This window comes from Microcebus murinus, chromosome 2, assembly GCF_040939455.1.
Source record: "Microcebus murinus isolate Inina chromosome 2, M.murinus_Inina_mat1.0, whole genome shotgun sequence".
In the NCBI taxonomy this organism is placed as follows: Eukaryota; Metazoa; Chordata; class Mammalia; order Primates; family Cheirogaleidae; genus Microcebus; species Microcebus murinus.
This window is the reverse complement of record NC_134105.1, coordinates 22,580,964-22,598,078: the sequence shown is the minus strand read 5'-3', so window position 1 is coordinate 22,598,078 and position 17,115 is coordinate 22,580,964. Positions and strand designations below refer to the sequence as shown.

The 17,115-nt window shown below is 52.7% G+C and overlaps 3 protein-coding genes across 4 annotated transcripts; 1 reads left to right on the top strand and 2 right to left on the bottom strand.

Moving 5' to 3' along the window:
- Nucleotides 1-540: 540 nt before the first annotated feature.
- On the bottom strand, nucleotides 541-3,706 carry FAM167B (family with sequence similarity 167 member B). 2 transcript variants are annotated; one of them, XM_075996124.1, is made up of 3 exons: nucleotides 2,299-3,706; nucleotides 1,549-1,773; nucleotides 541-997 (listed from the first exon to the last, which is right to left on the bottom strand). In XM_075996124.1, the coding sequence occupies exons 2-3, from the start codon at nucleotides 1,768-1,770 to the stop codon at nucleotides 767-769; spliced, it is 453 nt and encodes a 150-aa protein (XP_075852239.1). In that variant the 5' UTR covers nucleotides 1,771-1,773; nucleotides 2,299-3,706; the 3' UTR covers nucleotides 541-766. The 2 variants fall into 2 exon arrangements, with proteins under 2 accessions (XP_075852239.1, XP_012620870.2); XM_012765416.2 differs by lacking the exon at nucleotides 2,299-3,706 and having other exon boundaries at nucleotides 1,549-2,283.
- A 397-nt stretch (nucleotides 3,707-4,103) lies between these two features.
- Nucleotides 4,104-10,980, top strand: LOC105871814 (myotubularin-related protein 9-like). Its single transcript, XM_012765410.3, has 10 exons — nucleotides 4,104-4,414; nucleotides 4,593-4,701; nucleotides 4,938-5,063; nucleotides 5,178-5,351; nucleotides 5,770-5,996; nucleotides 8,350-8,511; nucleotides 8,679-8,820; nucleotides 8,903-9,123; nucleotides 10,444-10,595; nucleotides 10,671-10,980. Exons 1-10 carry the CDS (start codon nucleotides 4,230-4,232, stop codon nucleotides 10,787-10,789), a joined length of 1,617 nt encoding a protein of 538 aa, XP_012620864.1. The 5' UTR covers nucleotides 4,104-4,229; the 3' UTR covers nucleotides 10,790-10,980.
- Nucleotides 10,981-11,036: 56 nt separating this feature from the next.
- EIF3I (eukaryotic translation initiation factor 3 subunit I) lies at nucleotides 11,037-17,096 on the bottom strand. The gene is made up of 11 exons (XM_012765413.3): nucleotides 17,041-17,096; nucleotides 16,854-16,946; nucleotides 15,179-15,266; nucleotides 14,817-14,882; nucleotides 13,729-13,878; nucleotides 13,526-13,653; nucleotides 12,519-12,629; nucleotides 12,310-12,399; nucleotides 11,918-11,991; nucleotides 11,336-11,428; nucleotides 11,037-11,213 (listed from the first exon to the last, which is right to left on the bottom strand). Exons 1-11 carry the CDS (start codon nucleotides 17,041-17,043, stop codon nucleotides 11,132-11,134), a joined length of 978 nt encoding a protein of 325 aa, XP_012620867.1. The 5' UTR covers nucleotides 17,044-17,096; the 3' UTR covers nucleotides 11,037-11,131.
- Between the last annotated feature and the right edge of the window lie 19 nt (nucleotides 17,097-17,115).

Below are 17,115 nucleotides of genomic sequence, written 5' to 3'. Positions count from 1 at the left end.
AGGAAACAGATTCAGGGGCTCAGGGACCGCCTCACGATCCAATAGAAATAAATGGGAGCACTGGCTTTGAACCCAGGCCTGCCAGATTCTGCATTCTACAGCAGCCCAATTTACCTAAGTCGCCTCCCATAGGGTGACTACAACCTCAAACTCCTGGGCTCAAGTGATCCTTCTGCCTCAGCCTCCCAAGTAGCTGGGACTACATATGCACACCACCATGCTGGCTAATTTTTTTTTTTTGTAGAGATGGGGTGATGCTATGTTGCCCAGGCTGGTCTCCAATTCCTGGCCTCAAGCGATCCTTCTGGCTTGGCCTCCAAAAGTGCTGGGATTATAGGCGTGTGCCACCATTCCCAGCCCTAACTCTGGTCTTGGTAAGACAGAGAGATGGGGCTGGAGCTGTGGAGGCGGTGGGGAGTCATCAGTTGGCCATCTCCACCCCTAGCATGGGCCATCTCTCCTGCAGTCGGCCAACATGCTCCCAGCAACAGAGGACAGACAGCGGCCTTGGGCCTGAATAAACGACTGCAGAGACCTTGGTGGGAAGCACAAAGGGTGTTTATTGAGGAGCTTGGGGGTCTGAGCTCCTCCCCTTCCCCCTGGCCAGCTAGGGCAGCAGGGGTGACAGGATGGTCCTGGTTTGCACCCTTGGGACTCATTTCTGAGAGACCTGAGTGCTCCCCGCTTCCCCACCAGGTGCTGGGCCTCTGGGGCACCCCTCCCTCCCTCTTCCCAGGCAGCCTGGGGAAGTGACAGCAGGTGTCCCTCAGCGGAGGGTGAAGCGCCTGGCGCTGATGTTCATGCGTGTGAGGCCCAAGTGACGCAGCGGCGGGGCCAGGGTCAGGCCCGCCCCAGGCTCCAGCTCCAGCTCCAGCTCGGCCTCATCCAGCAGCTCCTGGTGCAGGTGACAGACTTGGTCCATCTTCAGCCGGTGCAGCTGGGCCCGCAGCCGCAGCAGCTGCCCCGCCAGCTGCCGGTCCTGAGCTTGCATCTCCCGCTGTGGCCGAGAGGGGGCGTGAGCCTGCTGGGCTGGCCCTCTGCCTCGCTCCCTTCCTCCCTTCAGGTCAGCAAGGGCCTTTGCACCGGCTGTGCCCTCCGCAGTCCTCTCTCACCTCAGCTTGATGCCTCCCCATCTGTCAGATCTTGCTCCACACTGGTAGTTCTCAAACTGAGCTAAGGAGCCATTGTGAAGCAAATACAGATCAACTAAGCAGAATCTCCCAGTTGGAGCCCGGGCATCTGTATATTTGTGCGTTGGGTCGACAGCCACCTATCCAGCCCTCACCTCTTCTGATTCTGCCCACAGCATGGTCAGTGCCTCCCTCTGTCCTTTACTGTATCTTTGGGGTACAGCAATTCCCAGAGTAGGGCAGGCCATGTCTTTTCCTGCCTATAATGGTGGCCCCCCAAGGGCAGCCCAGGACACAGGAGTGGGCACTTGCTGGAGGTGGAGCCCATTCTCATCCCCTCCCCACACCCATGGTCTTGGGCCCTCAAGACGACTGGCCTGAAGGCCCCGTGCAAGGCTGCCCACCCCACCAGACTCACCAGCTCCTGTCGGAGCCACTCAAGAGCGGAGTCCATCGAGTCAAAGCCACAGATGGCCCCGGGTCCTCCTGGCCCAGGTTTGGGTTGGGCCCTGCGCCAGGCCTGGCTCTGGACCTGGGCTGTCCACTCCAGATAGGAGGGCCGCCGAGTCTGCAGCTGCAGCTTGGCCGTCAGTGCCTTCACGGAGTCCAGGCTCTCCTCCTCCTCATCTTCTTCACCCATTGCCTGGAATTTCAGTGGCCCAAGGGACATGGTGGGTTTGAGGTAAGTGACAGGGCAGGGCTGCCACTCTGGGATTAGGGAAAAGCTGGCAATATTTCCCAGGGACAAGCGGCAGTAATCCTAGCACTCTGGGAGGCTGAAGTGGGAGGATCGTGAGGTCAGGAGTTTGAGAACAGCCTGAGCTAGAGTGAGACCCCGTCTCTACAAAAAGTAGAAAAATTAGCTGGGTGTGGTGGGGTGCACCTGTAGTCCCCCAGCTACTCAGGAGGCTGAGGTAGGAGGATCCCCTTGAACCCAGGAATTTGAGGTTGCAGTGAGCTATGATAATGCCACTGCACTCTAGCCCGAGAGACTGAGCAAGACTCTCTAAAAAAAAAATACCCCAAAACAGCAGAAGCTGAGGATGAAAAGAGCTTGCGATGGTGAATGTTCAAGGTGGGTTAGGAAGGCTGAGTGTGCCAGGGTGAGTGAGCAGATGGCTATGTGAGGCCAAGTGTGCAAGGGCTGGAATTTTCCTGGACTGCTAACCCAGGAGCCACGTGATGCCCATCCGGATGGGGACAGGAGGAGCCCTGCTCCTCTGGCCCTTCGGATGAATTTTATTGTCTTTGCCCAGAAGGAGACACCCAGTTCCCAGAAAGGAAGTCAATCCAGGATGAGAAAAGCATCACTCACATCAGAGTCTTGGCTTTCCTCCCAAGGTCCAAGTTAAGGTAGTTGAGAGGTGGGAGGAGGTGACTGGCTGCTCCGCGTCCTTACTCAGGACACCAGCCCTTTACCAAAGGAATCACATGCAGGGCCCTGGCCTGAGAGTCAGGAGACCTGGGTTCTAGTGCTGGCTCTGTGGAACCTTGGACAAGTCACTGACCTCTTCTGAGCTCTGCTGGGACAGACCAAGGACTTCAGGCTATACTCTAAGGAACCTTAGGTTCCCTTGGAAATCCTTCAAAGGGCTACCCGCAGGGGGATGGAAGGGCAAAGCTGTGGATGGTTCCCAGCCCTCCCTCTCTCTGCCCCTCCCCAGGCTTCAACCAGAGAAGTTCTCCTTTTTAAACTTTGTGTTGCAATATAAGACACACACAGAAAATTGCACATATCATAAATGCATGGCTTGATGAATTCTCCTAAACTGAACACACACCTATGTAACCAGCACCCAGATGGAGCAAGAGTATTACCAGCACTCAGGAAACCTCCTGTGTGCTCCTGGCCTGTCACTACATTTCTAAGGGTAACACTACACTCATTTCTGACAGCATACATTAGCTTCGCCTGTTTGTACACTCTCCAGTGGTTCTCAAATTGTAGCATGCATCAGAATCACCTGGAAAGCTTGCTAAGATCAGAGTTTTGATTCAGTCTGTATGGGATAGGGCCTGATAATTTGCATTTCTACCAAATTCTCATCCCAGCTGCTGCTGCTCATCTGGAATTTTACAATCTGTGCTCTTCCATGTCTGAATCCTTTTACAGAGCAGTTCCAATTTTATGTTTATATTATGGGGACCCACCTATGATTTTATTTTTTTTTTCATTTGAAAGTCTGGAACCTAGTGGACCAGAAGGCCCTTTGAAGGGAAGAGTTGGTCTTATTCTTGGTAACCAGCACCCAGCACAGTGCAGCCTCCAGTGTTTAAGAAATGAAAAAATAACTAGGAGAATAGATGAATGAATGAGTCCTCCAGTAAATCAGTCTGGCCTCCTACTGTAATTTTACCAGCTTAAGTGTGTCTCTTGCCAGACTGAAAACCCTGTGAACAGAACTTCCTGTCACCCCTGGGTCCCAACACCGACACACAGTTCACAGTATGGGCAATGCATGCTTGGTGAAAGGATGGCGTGACAGAGGATGGGGTTTTTGAGGGGCAGGACTCCTAAGAAGTGGCTGGCAAAGAGTGCTCCCACAGGCAGGGACTTCCAGCTGTGGGGGGGGAGGGGCATTTAAGGTGGACCAAGGGATTTCCTCCACTACCCTTTACATACCGGGAGGAAGCAGGAAGTTCCCAATTTTACTCCCACATTTTCCAGCCCTTCCACCAGAGTATAGGGGAAGAGATGGTTATTTTTCTTTGTTTTTTGAGTTAGCGGTAGTGCTAGCACTCAGGGCTTAAAAAAACACACAAAAATATTGAGTGTCTCCTGTGACCCAGGCGGGGGGGGGGGCACGGGAGGGGGGCTAAGGGCTTTGGGCAAGATTATTCTCCCCATTTTACAGATGATGAAATTGAGGTTTCCTTATAACAGGCTCTGGCCAGGGACCTAGCTAAGAGATACTGGCAGTGTGAGGAGAGGATTCCGGTGAAACTCTGAGATCCCTTCCTCTGAGGGGCCTCCTTAACAGCTGTCCTGCGGGTGTCGCCAGCTGCTCAGCCAGTTCCTGTCCCTTTTGGAGCCCGCGCCTGCCTCGCCCCAAGCTCCCGGAATCTGTCGCGCTGGGCCCCGAGTGCCCTGCTGGCGGAATGGAGTTCTCGGAGCTGATCCGTACAGGCCGGGCCCAAGCACAGCTCCTGCGGGGTCCCGAGGCGCCCCCGCTGCGCGGCACGCTGTGCGTCACCGGCCACCACCTGCTGCTGTCTCCAGGGCCCCAGTCGACTCCAGACCTGTGGCTGCTGCTGTTGCGCAATGTCGACTCTATCGAGAAGAGGTTAGACGTGGTGGGGGCGTCCCCAGAGTAGGGGAGCGCGCGGCTCGGCGGGAAGAGGGGGAAGGGCAAGCGCAGCTGGAGCGGGCGCTTTCCTGCCTAGCGTCCAGTCCTATGAAACTCGTTTCCCTTCCCCCGGTGGAGGGCGGGGGACACTGAGCCTGGGCACGTCCATCCCCAGGGTTGCGGGTGACTCCGGCACCATCACGCTGCGCTGTAAGGACCTGCGGGTGCTGCAGCTGGAAATAGAGGGCGTGGAAGCGACGCTGGACATCGCCCGCTCCATCGAGGTATGCTGAGAGCGCACCTGAAGCCCTTAAGCTATGCCTGTCCCTTATAGAGGGAAGTGCAATAAAAAGGCGCTGCTGTGCAAAGGAGCTCTGCATCCAGTCTGTCCCAGGGCACGGCAAATGGCAGGGGGCTGCAGGGTGGTCTGAGGTACGTGGACAGGCTGCGACGCGGAGGGGCTGGAAAGGGCACGCGTGACGATTCCGATCTTCCCCAGAGCCCCTACTTCCTTCCCCAGGCGCTGTCCTCCCTGGAATCGGTCATCACGTCCTTTCCGTTCTTCTACCGTCCCAAGGGCCTGAGATTGGGCGACGCCTGGCACTTCCACCCGCCCGAACGCTACTACAAGCGAGTAGCCCGAGAGGTGGGCGCGGTCGTGGGGGCCTGGGGATGTGGAAACGCCGGGCCTGGAAGGGGCGCGGGGACAGGGCACTCGCTGGTCCCCTAAACCTGGCCTTCGTCCCTCCCTGCGCCGCAGACCGACGCGTGGCGGCTTAGCGAGGTGAACGAGGACTTCAGCTTGTGCCCCAGTTACCCCCGTGCGGTGATCGTGCCTCGCGCGGTGGACGACGATGCCTTGGCACGCAGCGCCCGCTTCCGCCAGGGAGGCCGCTTCCCTGTGCTCAGCTACAGCCACTCTCCCAGCGGAACCGTGAGCCCCGCCCCCAGGCCCCGCCCCCGGACCCTCTGCGCCCCGCCCCCCATTCCCCCCCCCCCCCCCCCCCCCGCTGGTTGGCAGCCAGGCTGCTGCTCCGGCTCCTGCCCTGTCCCGCCCCGGCCCCCTCCGCTCCAGCGTTCGCCCACTCTGGCCAGGCTGTAGGCTGCCCTGGGCCACTTGAAATTCAGTTCCTTCTTTGTCAACCCAGGACTTACCACCGTCTATTCACAGGGGCCCTCCCCACTCTGGCCACAGCACACTGACCGGTCCAAAGCCTGAAGAGTTCCACCCCTACGGTCCCTGTGCTCCAGCTCGCCCCTGCCAGCTCTAGCCTGGCTCCTGTGTGTAGACCTGGCCCGTGGGCTCCCCAGGCTGGGTGGGCACACTTCGTGAGCTGAGTCCCTGTCCGCAGGTTCTGTTACGCTCCAGCCAGCCTCTGACCGGTCCCCAAAAGCGGCGCTGTGCGGAGGATGAGGAGCTGCTGCGAGCTGTGCTGGCCGGGGCTCGCCCTGGGGCCCGGGGCTTCATCCTGGACACTCGCTCGGCCCAGGCCGCAAAACAGGCCCGTATGACTGGCGGTGGCACGGAGGCCAAGGCGGCTTACCCTGGCTGGAAACGGCTGCACCGGCCCCTGGAGAGGTAAGGGGCCTCCCATCCTCCCCAGGCTCCTTCCTGCAGGACTCTATGATATGTGTGTGCTGGGGGATCTTCCAGGAGCCTTGAAGACTGCTAGGCCTTTCCTGTTGGCCATCCCTCCAGGTGGGCATGTCCACTGGTACACCCCCACTGAGGGAGCTCATTACTGTCCAGGCACCCCAACTTTGCATGCAAAGAAAAGGCACTTCTTGGCTGTGCGTGGTGGCTCAGGCCTAGCACTCTGGGAGGCGGAGGCAGGAGGATCACTCAAGGTCAGGAGTTGGAAACCAGCCTGAGCAAGAGCCAGACCCGTCTCTACTAAAAATAGAAAGAAATTAATTGGCCAACTAAAAATATATAGAAAAAATTAGCTGGGCATGGTGGCGCATGCCTGTAGTCTCAGCTACTCAGGAGGTTGAGGCAGGAGGATCGCTTGAGCCCAGAAGTTTGAGGTTGCTGTGAGCTAGGCTGATGCCTCAGCACTCTAGCTATCCTGAGTGACCGAGTAAGACTCTGTCTCAAAAAAAAAAAAAAAAAAAGAAAAGGCACCTCTTTGCATTAAACTGAAATTTGTCTTCCTGGAACAGCCTCCCTACACACACACACACACACACACACACACACACACACACACACACACGCACACATGCACACACACACCCCAGGGCTGTGCCTGCACAGATGGATCTGTTTCTTGTGTTTCCAGGTGATGATAGTGCCAAGAGGAGGTCCTAGGTCCTGAGGGAGCTTTGCGCTTTGGGGAGAGTTAGACTGCTTCTCTATCCAAAATACAAAACTGTTTATTCATTTATTCATCCTGCATTGAGCACAGGGGCTGCCATGGTGACCAGGCCAGACATGACAGAGATCAGCAGTAAATGGGCAATCAGAGCCCACTGAGATAAGTAGCAGCACAGAGCAGGTGCCCCTCTCTTAGTAAGGTGACTTCAGGTAATCTAAATGTTCCCCCGAGACTAGGATGCTTTAGCTGAGACCAGGAGGAAGGACACTCCAGATGGAGGGAACTGCAAGTTAGGTAGTTCCCCCTTTATCCTCGGGGGACATGCTTTGAGACCCCCAGTGGATGCCTGAAGCCTCAGAGAGTACCAAACTCTCTATATACTATGTTTTTCCTGCACATACATACCTATGGTAAAGGTTAATTTATAAATTAGGCACAGTAAGAGATTAACAATTAATAATAAAACAATTATAACAATGTACTGTATAAAAGTTGTGTGAATGTAATCTTTCTCAAAATATCATATTGTACTGTACTCACCCTTCCTCTTATGATGATGTGAAAAGATAAAATGCTTACGTGATGAGATGAAGTAAGGTGGATGACGTAGGCATGTGACGTACAGTTAAGCTACTACTGACCTGGAACACAAGCACTGTGATAGGGCCAGTTGCTCTGACAACTGAGACAACTGCTAAGTGACTAACAGGCAGGCGGTGTATACAGTGTGGTATGTTGGACAAAGGGATGATTCACGTCCTGAGTAGGATGGAGCAGGATGGCTCAAGATTCTACTCAGAACAGCACACAATTTATATCTGATGAACTGTTTATTTTGGGATTTTTCCATTTAATATTTTTAAACCACAGTTGACCATGGGTAACTGAAACCTCAGAAAGTGAAACCATGGGTTGGTTCAGAGGACTCCTGTACTCCAGTACGATGGGAGCACAGTACGAAGTGGGACTAGAGAGAGATGAAGCTGGAAGGATGAGAGGCCAGAGCGAAGGTCTTGAGTGCTGTGGTTATGAGCTTAGACTTTATGCTAAAGGCAGTGGGGAGCCACTAAAGGCTTTTAAACAGCACTGAAAAGTCTGCATTAGATATTCTGCAGGAGGTCACAAGTGACCTTGAGCAGAGCAGATTCTGGAAGGTAGGAGCAGATGCTGAAGTCCTAGAGCATTGTGGACTAGAGCATTTCTCTTGTCAGACTGGGGCTCCCCAGGGAGTACTATGTTGCTCTCATCAGATTGGGGTAATTAAGGGTACTGTGACACATCAAATTGGGGGTTTCTCAGGTCATTCTGTGTTTCCCCAGAGGGCTATGTGACCCCTCTCCAGCTAATGCTCAACAGACTAGGCTCCCAAGACCATCTTGGGTCTCTCCTAGACTGGGGAATCCTCAAAGATACAGAATCATTTCCGTCAGATTAGGAGCTCTTCAGTGGGTTCTACGTTCCATGAGACTGGGCTCCCCAAGAGTCCTGTGTCCCTCCTATCAGATGTACTCCTCAGAGGGTTCTGTCTCTCATTGGTCTGGAGCACTTGCTCCCAGACTGTGCTCACCAAGAGCGTGGGCTGGGGGAAGGATGACCAGACTCCCACTTGTCCAGGGGGCGGCCCCTACAAGAGAGCTTCGTGCGCCTGGTGGAGGCCTGTGGGGACCCGGAGCAGAGCATGGACCGCTGGCTGAGTCGGCTAGAGGGCTGCCGCTGGCTGGCACACGTGAAGGAAGCACTGAGCACTGCCTGCCTGGCAGCCCAGGCCATGGAGAGGTAAGGCCCCTACCCTGTGTGACAGATAATGGCAGGACAGGCAGGGCCCTCAACCCCTGGGTACAAAACCGTGACTCAATACAGCCTAGAACTGGGCCCATTTTATTCCTGGCCTGGTCACCCCAGGCAGGGGACTTGGCCACTGTTGATGAGCCCTGGGCCCACAGGGAAGGGGCCTGCATCCTGGTGCATGGGGCTGAAGGCACGGACAGCACCTTACTTGTGACTTCACTGGCCCAACTCATCCTGGACCCCATGAGCCGGACCATGGCTGGATTCCAGGAACTGATAGAGCGGGAGTGGATCCAGGTAAGTGGCCACCCAACCCTAGCCCTACCCCTCCATCCAGAAACCCTACTTCCTTGTGCCCATCACTCTGCCCCCTCCCCAGGCCGGCCACCCCTTCCAGCTGCGCTGTGCCCACTCGGCCTTCTCCCACGCCCGCCCCAAGCACGAGGCACCCACCTTTCTCCTCTTCCTGGACTGCGTGTGGCAGCTGGGCCGCCAGTTCCCGCTGTCACTGGAGTTTGGGGAGGGGCTGCTGTTGGCGCTGTTTGAGCACGCCTATGCCTCCCCCTTTGGCACCTTCCTCTGCAACAGCGAAAAGGAGAGGTGAGCTGAAGTGTGGTGGGGCAGGGGCAGGCACAGGAAAGAGTCACTTAACTACCACATCAGCACCTTACTTCTTAGGAGTCATCTTTCCTCTCCAAGTAAGTTCTCTTGTAGAAAACTCTTGTGAGTCTTCCTCTCCCCTCCTTCTAAATCTTATGCTTCCTCCTAACTTCTGCAAAACCAGAGATAGATGGGTCCAAGGCCAACCCTTCAGGCCTCCCACTCTGTCCATAGCCAAGAGCAAATGTACCCTGCCTTGAAAACAAGGACTGAAGGGGAAAGTTGCTACAAAAGTAAATTATTTTGGGGGCTCTCTACCACTTTGGTTGATTCTTGTAAAGCTATAGAATTGGGTTGAAAGCAGAGTCATTGTCTGGTCTCAGATTCTGGCTCCACCACTCCCCTCCTGGGTGACCATGGCAAACCTATGCCAGCCTCAGTCTCCTCATCAATAGCATGGCAGGGAGCATAGTCACCATAATCTATCGGGGTTGTGAGGATTAACTGAGCAAAGCACAGAAGTGTCTAGCGCTGTGGCTGACACACAGTGGGCACACAAGAAGCGGTAGTTGCTTTTAGTTGGTTGGCTTATTGCACATGCTCCCAGGCAGCCCCACAAACCATCTGTCTCATCGGACTGAGACGGGGAAGGAAGGGTTCCCTCTTTTCCAACAGGATTTAGTTGTCTTCTGTGGCCCAGTTCTCCCTGACACCCTACCTTGTTCACTAACTGTGCTAGTCCTGGATCATTCAGGTTAGAAAACTGTCATCTGTATTTCTCTCCTTTCCCCCACCTTTATCTTTAGATTTTCTCTTAAAAATGTCTGAGCTTGGTCCTCTCCTGCCAGAGGCCCCCTTCCGCCTGTACCCAGACTGTTTCTTTCCATCCAGACCCTGTAGCAGCTGCCTTACTGCCCTCCACGTCTCCACTTTCATCATTTGAAGAAAACTCATCAGTCCAGACCAATCAATATTCATATTAGGCTCTTTCCCACTTTGCTTTAGCTCATGTAGTTCCTCCAACTTGCCATTTCGTACACCCAGTGTGCCAGGTCTACTGATAGACCCAGCTCAAATATCAAATTCTTAGTTAGCCTTCCCTGGCACCAACACAGAGCTAAACTGTTTTCTCCCTCTAAATGGAATGCCTCATGAAGTAGGATTTTGTCTGATTCCTCTTTAATTCTAGTGCCTGATACAAGATCTGACTGGCAACAGTCTTTGCCCCCCAGTGGCTGTCACCCTACTCACCAGGGCCACCTACCTAGACTCCCAGAGGGCATAGGTGGGGCTGGAAATTCACTCCCTCACTCTCTACAGATGCCTGTGTGAAGTGAGGACTCGAACACACTCCCTGTGGTCTGGGCTCAACCAGCCAAAGGAGCAACGAAAACTTCAGAACCCACTCTATGTCCTCAATCCCTTGGCCATCTGGCCCTCTGTGGAGCCCCAGAGCCTGCGGCTGTGGCAAGGTAACCTCCCCTACCTTCTCCCCTGGGGAGTTCCCCTCTCTGCTCAGCTTTCTTACCTGTCTTCCTCCTCCTCAGGCCTGTTTCTGCGCTGGACGCACCCACCTGAGCCAGCAGAAGTAGCATGGGAGAAGGTGTGGCAAATAGTGACAGGAAAGGAGGAAACAGAAGCCTCTCAGCCAACAGCTTCAGCCTGAGCCCCAACCCCAGCACTGGCTCCTCAGACAATGGATGAAATGTTCCTGAAACCTCTTCAGGCCCCTGGGGACCTTTAAACCTTGGACAAGGGTACCTGCAACCCACGCTAGTCCATAATACTCAAGTTTCAAGTCTGAAGTGTCCCAAGTATAGGGAGGTCTAAATAATAAAGGTATTCATGATTAGCACCAACCTACTGGGGTGTCAAGTAAGAAGGAAAAATCATGAGACAGACCTCACAAAATATCTGACCAGAAACTATTTATTACCAAATCAATTTATTTCTCAGAGTCCAAAACTTTCTCCAGTAGCCTTCCTGGCCTGGATGGAGGTCCAGCTTCTTAAGCCTCAAACTCAAACTCGAAATACTGTGGGTCAAAGTAGTGGATGCGAACGTAACCATCTTCTCCTCCGCTGCTGTAGCTGGGAAAAGACAGCCAAGGACAAGTCAGGTGCCTGCCCTGGGAAAGGCAGGCCCATGGGACAGGGCGTGAGGAAGGCAGAGACCAGCCCAGTCAGCGCAGCTCACTTCATGGGGGTCCTACCTCTTGCCATCAGGATGGAAGGCCACACTGTTGATAGGGCCAAAGTGACCCTTGACTCTTCCAAACTCTTCCTCAAAGGCCAAGTGGAAGAACCTAGAGGAGTGGCAAGAGTGGGCACATGATTAATCCACTCTGTATACCTTCTGGAACACTCTGGAGGCAGCATTTCCCAAAGGCAAACTACGTGACAAACAACAAAGCAGGAAAAATATGAATAATATAAGATGAAGTCAGGGGGAGACTGGACCCAAACGTCTGCCTGAATACATAGCTAACACTGTGTGCCTACTGTGTGCTGGGCAGTGTTCTAAGAGCTTAACAAATATTAACTCATTTATTTAATCTGCACAATTTTAGAAGTATATTATCACTGCCCCATTATACAGCAGAGAAAACATGAGCACAGAGAAATACAATCATAGATGTAGGGCCACAGAGTTTATGCCCTTAACTGCTATATTACCCACTTGTCACAGGAAGGCCACGAACTTGGCTACACTTCCTTGTAGCCAATATGGTTCACGTTTGTTAGGAAAGACACACCGTGAGGTTTCAGTTTGGACACACTCACTGCCTCTTTACCTGGCCTCAAACTTGCCAATCCTGGTGGAGGTTGTGGTTACATCCATGGCTTCCTGACCGCCACCCAGCACCACCTGAAGGGAAAAAGAAACTCTAGACGGACCCAAAGGCAGCCAAGTCCATTTTGTTTCTTCCCCCTGCCCTACACATTTTTAACATCTCCCACATAACAGTGGGAGGATGCTAAAGGCAAGGGATGAACAGACACCTCAGCCACCTCCTGGCCAGTTCCCTGGGGCTACCCAATCATTCAGCCTTGTCACTGCTCTGGGAGTCTCCTCTCTGCCTGACGCCATTTCTCCGTAACGTTCATACTTTAATCACCAGAAAAACATCTAGATCCTGGAAGCTTTCTGAGGCTTTAGCAGGAAACCTCAGTGGGGTTCCCTTACGTGGTCATAGTTGGGAGAAAGGGCAGCTGAGTTGACAGGACGTTCTGTCCGGAAAGTCTTCTGATGTTCAAGGGTTGTCGAGTCAAAGAGCTAGAGAAAGAAGGCAGGGGAGAAATCTAAGTGGAGAATTCCTGGGAGGAGTCAGGCAGGTTGGATGTGTGCAGCAGGAGGGTTGGAGCAGCCCTGCAAGACCCCTTGTCCAGGCTCACCTTGGCTGTGTTGTCCTTGGATGCCGTAACAAACATTGTCATGTCCCTGGATAACTGGATGTCATTGATCTGCCGGGAGTGTTCCTTAACATTCACCAATACCTCTCCAGACTGGAGAAGGAGGAAGAGTGAGACTCTGGCTGCCTCCAACCCCCACTAGCCCCACTGCTCCCCAGAAACCGAGGCAGCCAAATCAGAAATCCAAGACAACCTGGACTTTACCCTCTCCTCATCCCCCTCGCTAATTAGCCACCCTGAACATCTCTTGACTCTGTCTAGTATTCTACATCCCACGCCTACTGGCTAGTTCAGCTCCATTCTCCAAACCACAGCCTGCAAAGCCTTCTCAAGAGAAAATGTGATCATCAAGTACTCTTGAAAGACTCCCTCTTGCCTGGAGGAAAATCAAAACTCCTACCTCCTAACACTTAAGGACCTCTAAAATCTAGTCCCCGTCTACCATCTCTAAGACTACACTCCAATGTTCCTGTAGAATCCACGTTAACTCTGTGCCTCTGTGGCTCCCTTTGCCTGTGGAATGTGCTTTCCTTTCTGCTTGAAGCTCCATTTATTTTTCATGGCTTAACGTACATGCCACCTCCACTGTCACAGAGTACACCTTCTGTACTTGATTGAGACCTCTATGGTAGCACAATTCACAATATGACTCATGAGCTAGCTGTGTGCAAGTCTGTCTCCCCTGAGGCAGGGACTATGTCAGATTCACTTCTTTGTCCTACGAGCCCAGCACAGGGCCTGGCACTCAGTGGTGATCCTTATTAGCATTCCATGAGTACTTTGTGACAAGTTTTTCAAAAACCTGATGTCATGTGATCCTTGAAATATTTTACAGATCAATAGGCTCAAGGAAGCCAGTTTGCCCAAGATCACACAGCTGGAAAGTAGTGAAATCTTATTTGAATCCAGCCCTTGTTCTTAACCACTGTACTATCCTGCCTCTTGTAAGGAATCATTCAGGTGGGCTCAAGCCACACCTGGCCCCTTACCTTGGCACTATACTGGTTGAGCTCTCCATTCTCATGGCCGGCAATGATGCATTCCCCCAGGGGTCCCCAAACGGCACTGGTGATCTTGGAGTCATTGCAAGGGATCTTCATGTAGGGCTCATTGCTGTCTGTGTGAGCAGCAAATGTTAGGTCCTGGGCTCTAGAGTTGCACCCTTCGCCCCAAACCTGGCCCCAGCCCTTACCAATCTGGCTCGGATCCCGCAGGTCAAAGAAGCTCACAAAGCACTGGTAGCCCATCTGCTTGTCCGTGGAGAACATGATGATGTTGCCCCCAAAGTCAAAACCACAGGTCCGGACAGCTGAATTGGTCTTGAGTAGGGCCAGCTGCTTCCCTGGGGACAGGCAGAGTCTGGGCTACCCCCTGCCCACTGCTATCCACTCTCCACCTGTCTAACATCATGTCTCACTGTTTTTCCTGCTTCAGTACTCCAACCCTCCACTCTCCTCTTCCTCACTGCTATACCTTGGCTCAAGTCTTTTAATGTCTTCCCCATAGTCCTTCCTCAGATATTCTGCTAATATGGCACTGCTCATTATATATATCTCCCCCAGACTGTGCTTCTGCAGACCCGGTCTGATTTCTCTGCATGCCACAGAATTGGATGCCATAAATATTTACTAAACGGAGCAGCTTAATAGGCTGCCCTGTCTTCAGTTTCAGCTCTTCCAATGTTTCCCACTGTTCCCTGACCTTGGTAAAACTAAACAGACCACCACTCTTCCCTGCTAAAGGACCTCTACAGCATGCCAAGTCCGACAGAACAAAGCCAAGCTCTTGAGTTTGGCATTCAAGGCCTGTTCTGGCCCTAGCCTGCCACCCCAGCCTCACCTTTTCCTCTGACCATCTATTTCACTCCCTTACCCCAGCCCCCACCCAAGCAGCAGGAACTCCAGCCAGATCAGATGGCTTGGACATGACACTCTCCATTTCATTCCTGCATGTGTCAAAGTGATGGCATCTTTCTCATCCTTCAAGCCCCAGCTCATGTGACATTTACCTTGGGAAACCTTCCCAGGCTGTTCCCATCCCCACTCCAGGCAGTCAGTTGCCTTGCTCTGGCTTCCCGCAGCACGCCATGCTTCCTCTCTCATGGCTAACACTGTACTGTAATGCTTCTTTTCTCATCTGCCTTTCTTACCATCTAGTCTCTTATTCCCTAGAGTGGGAACCATCTCTGGATTTATCTCTACTTCCCCAGGACGTGTTTGCTCAATTAGGTACACTGTAGTCCTTCAATATTTGCTGAAAAAGTGTATGACCCAGACTTACCAGTTTCACAGTCCCAGAGACGACAGCTGTTGTCGGCTGAGCCAGTGAGGACATGCTTGGTGTCCCCTGAAGAGATTGTTAAGAAACGTGACTGAGTTCACCTGGGTACTTGTCCCTCCTCTAGGGAAGCCAACAGAATCATTCCCTGTTCAGCCTTTCTTCCTCTCTCTTGCCTCAGAGCATTCTAACCTCCTTATCCAGAACTGGAACTTGTCCTGAATGTTTCCCCAACCAGTGAAGAAACAAGGGAGTAGGTATTGTTCTCCAGGCCCACAATAGCATCCCAAACTCCCAACTTCCAACTCAGCCTCTCCATTGCTGGCAGACCCTGGAGCACAGACTCAGATCAAGAACAAGGATACAGTCAGCGTCCACACACCACACAGCTCCAGTATGGCCCATGTAGGTGCCCAGCCTCTCACCGTTCACAGAGTACCACACATTGACGATCTGGAAGAGTCAAATGGCATGATGGTACACATCCCAGTAAGAGCAATGGTCTCCCATTTTGCCTCAGGAACCCTCAGCAACCTCTAGCCAGGCCAATTCTGCCCTCTCCTGTTGTCTCATGGGAAATGGCAGGGAGCTGGTAAAAAAGACCAACTCCCGGATTCTCCTCCCTTCTTGAAGGTAAACAGCAGGGGAGTCATGAGGCTGGCAAAAGCACCCTCACTTGCCACTCCCAGTCCTCCTAATCTCTTATATTAAGAGATTGACTTGAGCTCCAGTCCAGAAAAACAGTAGCTTTAATTTCCTGTCGAAGTAGGGACAGGGGGTGGTAGGGAAGTCTGGCTTCCAGTGCCTGCTCTGCCACTATCTCACTGTATGATCTCAAATACAGTGCCTCTTCCCTCTGAACTGCAAGTTTTCCCATTTCAAAAATGGCTGGGAAAGGCCAGGCGCAGTGGCTCATGCCTGTAATCCTAGCTCTCTGGGAGGCCGAGGCAGGCGGATCCTTTGAGCTCAAGAGTTCAAAACCAACCTAAACAAGAATGAGACCCCGTCTCTACTATAAATAGAAAGAAATTAATTGGCCAACTAATATATATATAGAAAAAATTAGCTGGGCATGGTGGTGCATGCCTATGGTCCCAGCTACTCGGGAAGCTAAGGCAGAAGGATCACTAGAGCCCAGGAGTTTGAGGTTGCTGTGAGCCAGGCTGATGCCTCGGCACTCACTCTAGCCTGGGCAACAAAGTGAGACTCTGTCTCAAAAAAAAAAAAAAAAAAAAAAATGGCTGGGACAGTAATGCCTTCTTCAAAGGGTAGCTGTAAAGCCAATAAAATGATATGTAAGGAATTTAAAATATAAGCAACTAACATTAATTAGGCATTCACTTGCACCAGATACCATGCTAAGATCATCACATGAATGATCTCATTTAATGCTTGAAACCTCATTTGGGAGGTACTATAAGTACCTATATTTTAGAGGAAGAGAAACTTGAAGCTCAGAAAGGTAAATAACTTACTCAAAGTCACACTGCTAATAGATGCAGGAGTGAGGATTCAAATTAGGTGTGTTTGACTTCAGAGCCCTTACTTTTAACCACGAAATTAATTTAATCCGTGTGGAGGTGCCCAAAAAGGCAGTACTGTGAGGGACTATTTGCGCCGAGTAGCAGGATGGTACTGCCTGAAACCCTGTGTCTTCAAGACACAGCTTGCCAGATCAGCTTCCCCTGCTAGAGGTGGTCTGTCCTCTCACCCCGGTAGAGTGATTTAGTTCTTCCTCTGAATGGTCTCCTCTCGGTCCCCTGAGCAAACAGACCCTCATCCCCATTCCCTGTCCACAGTGGTCTCTTGATTTTCTTCTCCCCAACTACTTCCTTTTTCTACCAACCATGAAGTTGTCTCCCAACTTTCCCAGTAGAATACTCTCACCGACCTACCCCTGCTGGGTCTCTGCCTACTTCTCAGAAAGAGGCGTCTTTTGCTTCCCCTCTGGCGGCAAAACTAGCTTGTGCACCCAACGTCCTGACAGAATGAACTCAACCCTCCCGGGTCCCCTCCGCCCGCCCTCCGGCCGATGCTCACAGGGTCCTTGGCCACGGTGAAGAGGAGGTCTCCCTCGCGGTTATACTTAATCTGCGTAATGGACCGCTCATGGCCCTGCAGCAGGATCGGCTTCTGTAGGGACAGGACGGGAGTGTCAGTGCCGAAATCGGGCCCCTGCCCCAGGCCAGGACCCCAACCGCAATACCCCCAACTCTGTGGAACTCACCATCCCGGCGGTGACGGCGCTAGGAGAGCGGCAACGTGAGTGGGACCGGAAGAGGCTAATGTGCCACTTCCGGAT

Coding starts and splice junctions, on each gene's coding strand:
- FAM167B (XM_012765416.2), bottom strand. CDS start 1,800: ATGTCCCTTGGGCCACTGAAATTCCAGGCAATGGGTGAAGAAGATGAG. Junction 998..1,548: donor AGTGGCTCCGACAGGAGCTG/GTGAGTCTGGTG, acceptor TCTCGGCCACAG/CGGGAGATGCAAGCTCAGGA.
- LOC105871814 (XM_012765410.3), top strand. CDS start 4,230: ATGGAGTTCTCGGAGCTGATCCGTACAGGCCGGGCCCAAGCACAGCTC. Junction 5,997..8,349: donor CTGCACCGGCCCCTGGAGAG/GTAAGGGGCCTC, acceptor CCACTTGTCCAG/GGGGCGGCCCCTACAAGAGA. Junction 8,821..8,902: donor TAGAGCGGGAGTGGATCCAG/GTAAGTGGCCAC, acceptor CCCCCTCCCCAG/GCCGGCCACCCCTTCCAGCT.
- EIF3I (XM_012765413.3), bottom strand. Junction 15,267..16,853: donor TCACCGTGGCCAAGGACCCT/GTGAGCATCGGC, acceptor TGACTCTTCCAG/ATCGTCAATGTGTGGTACTC. Junction 11,992..12,309: donor TTTCTCCCAACTATGACCAC/GTAAGGGAACCC, acceptor TTTTCCCTTCAG/GTGGTGCTGGGTGGCGGTCA.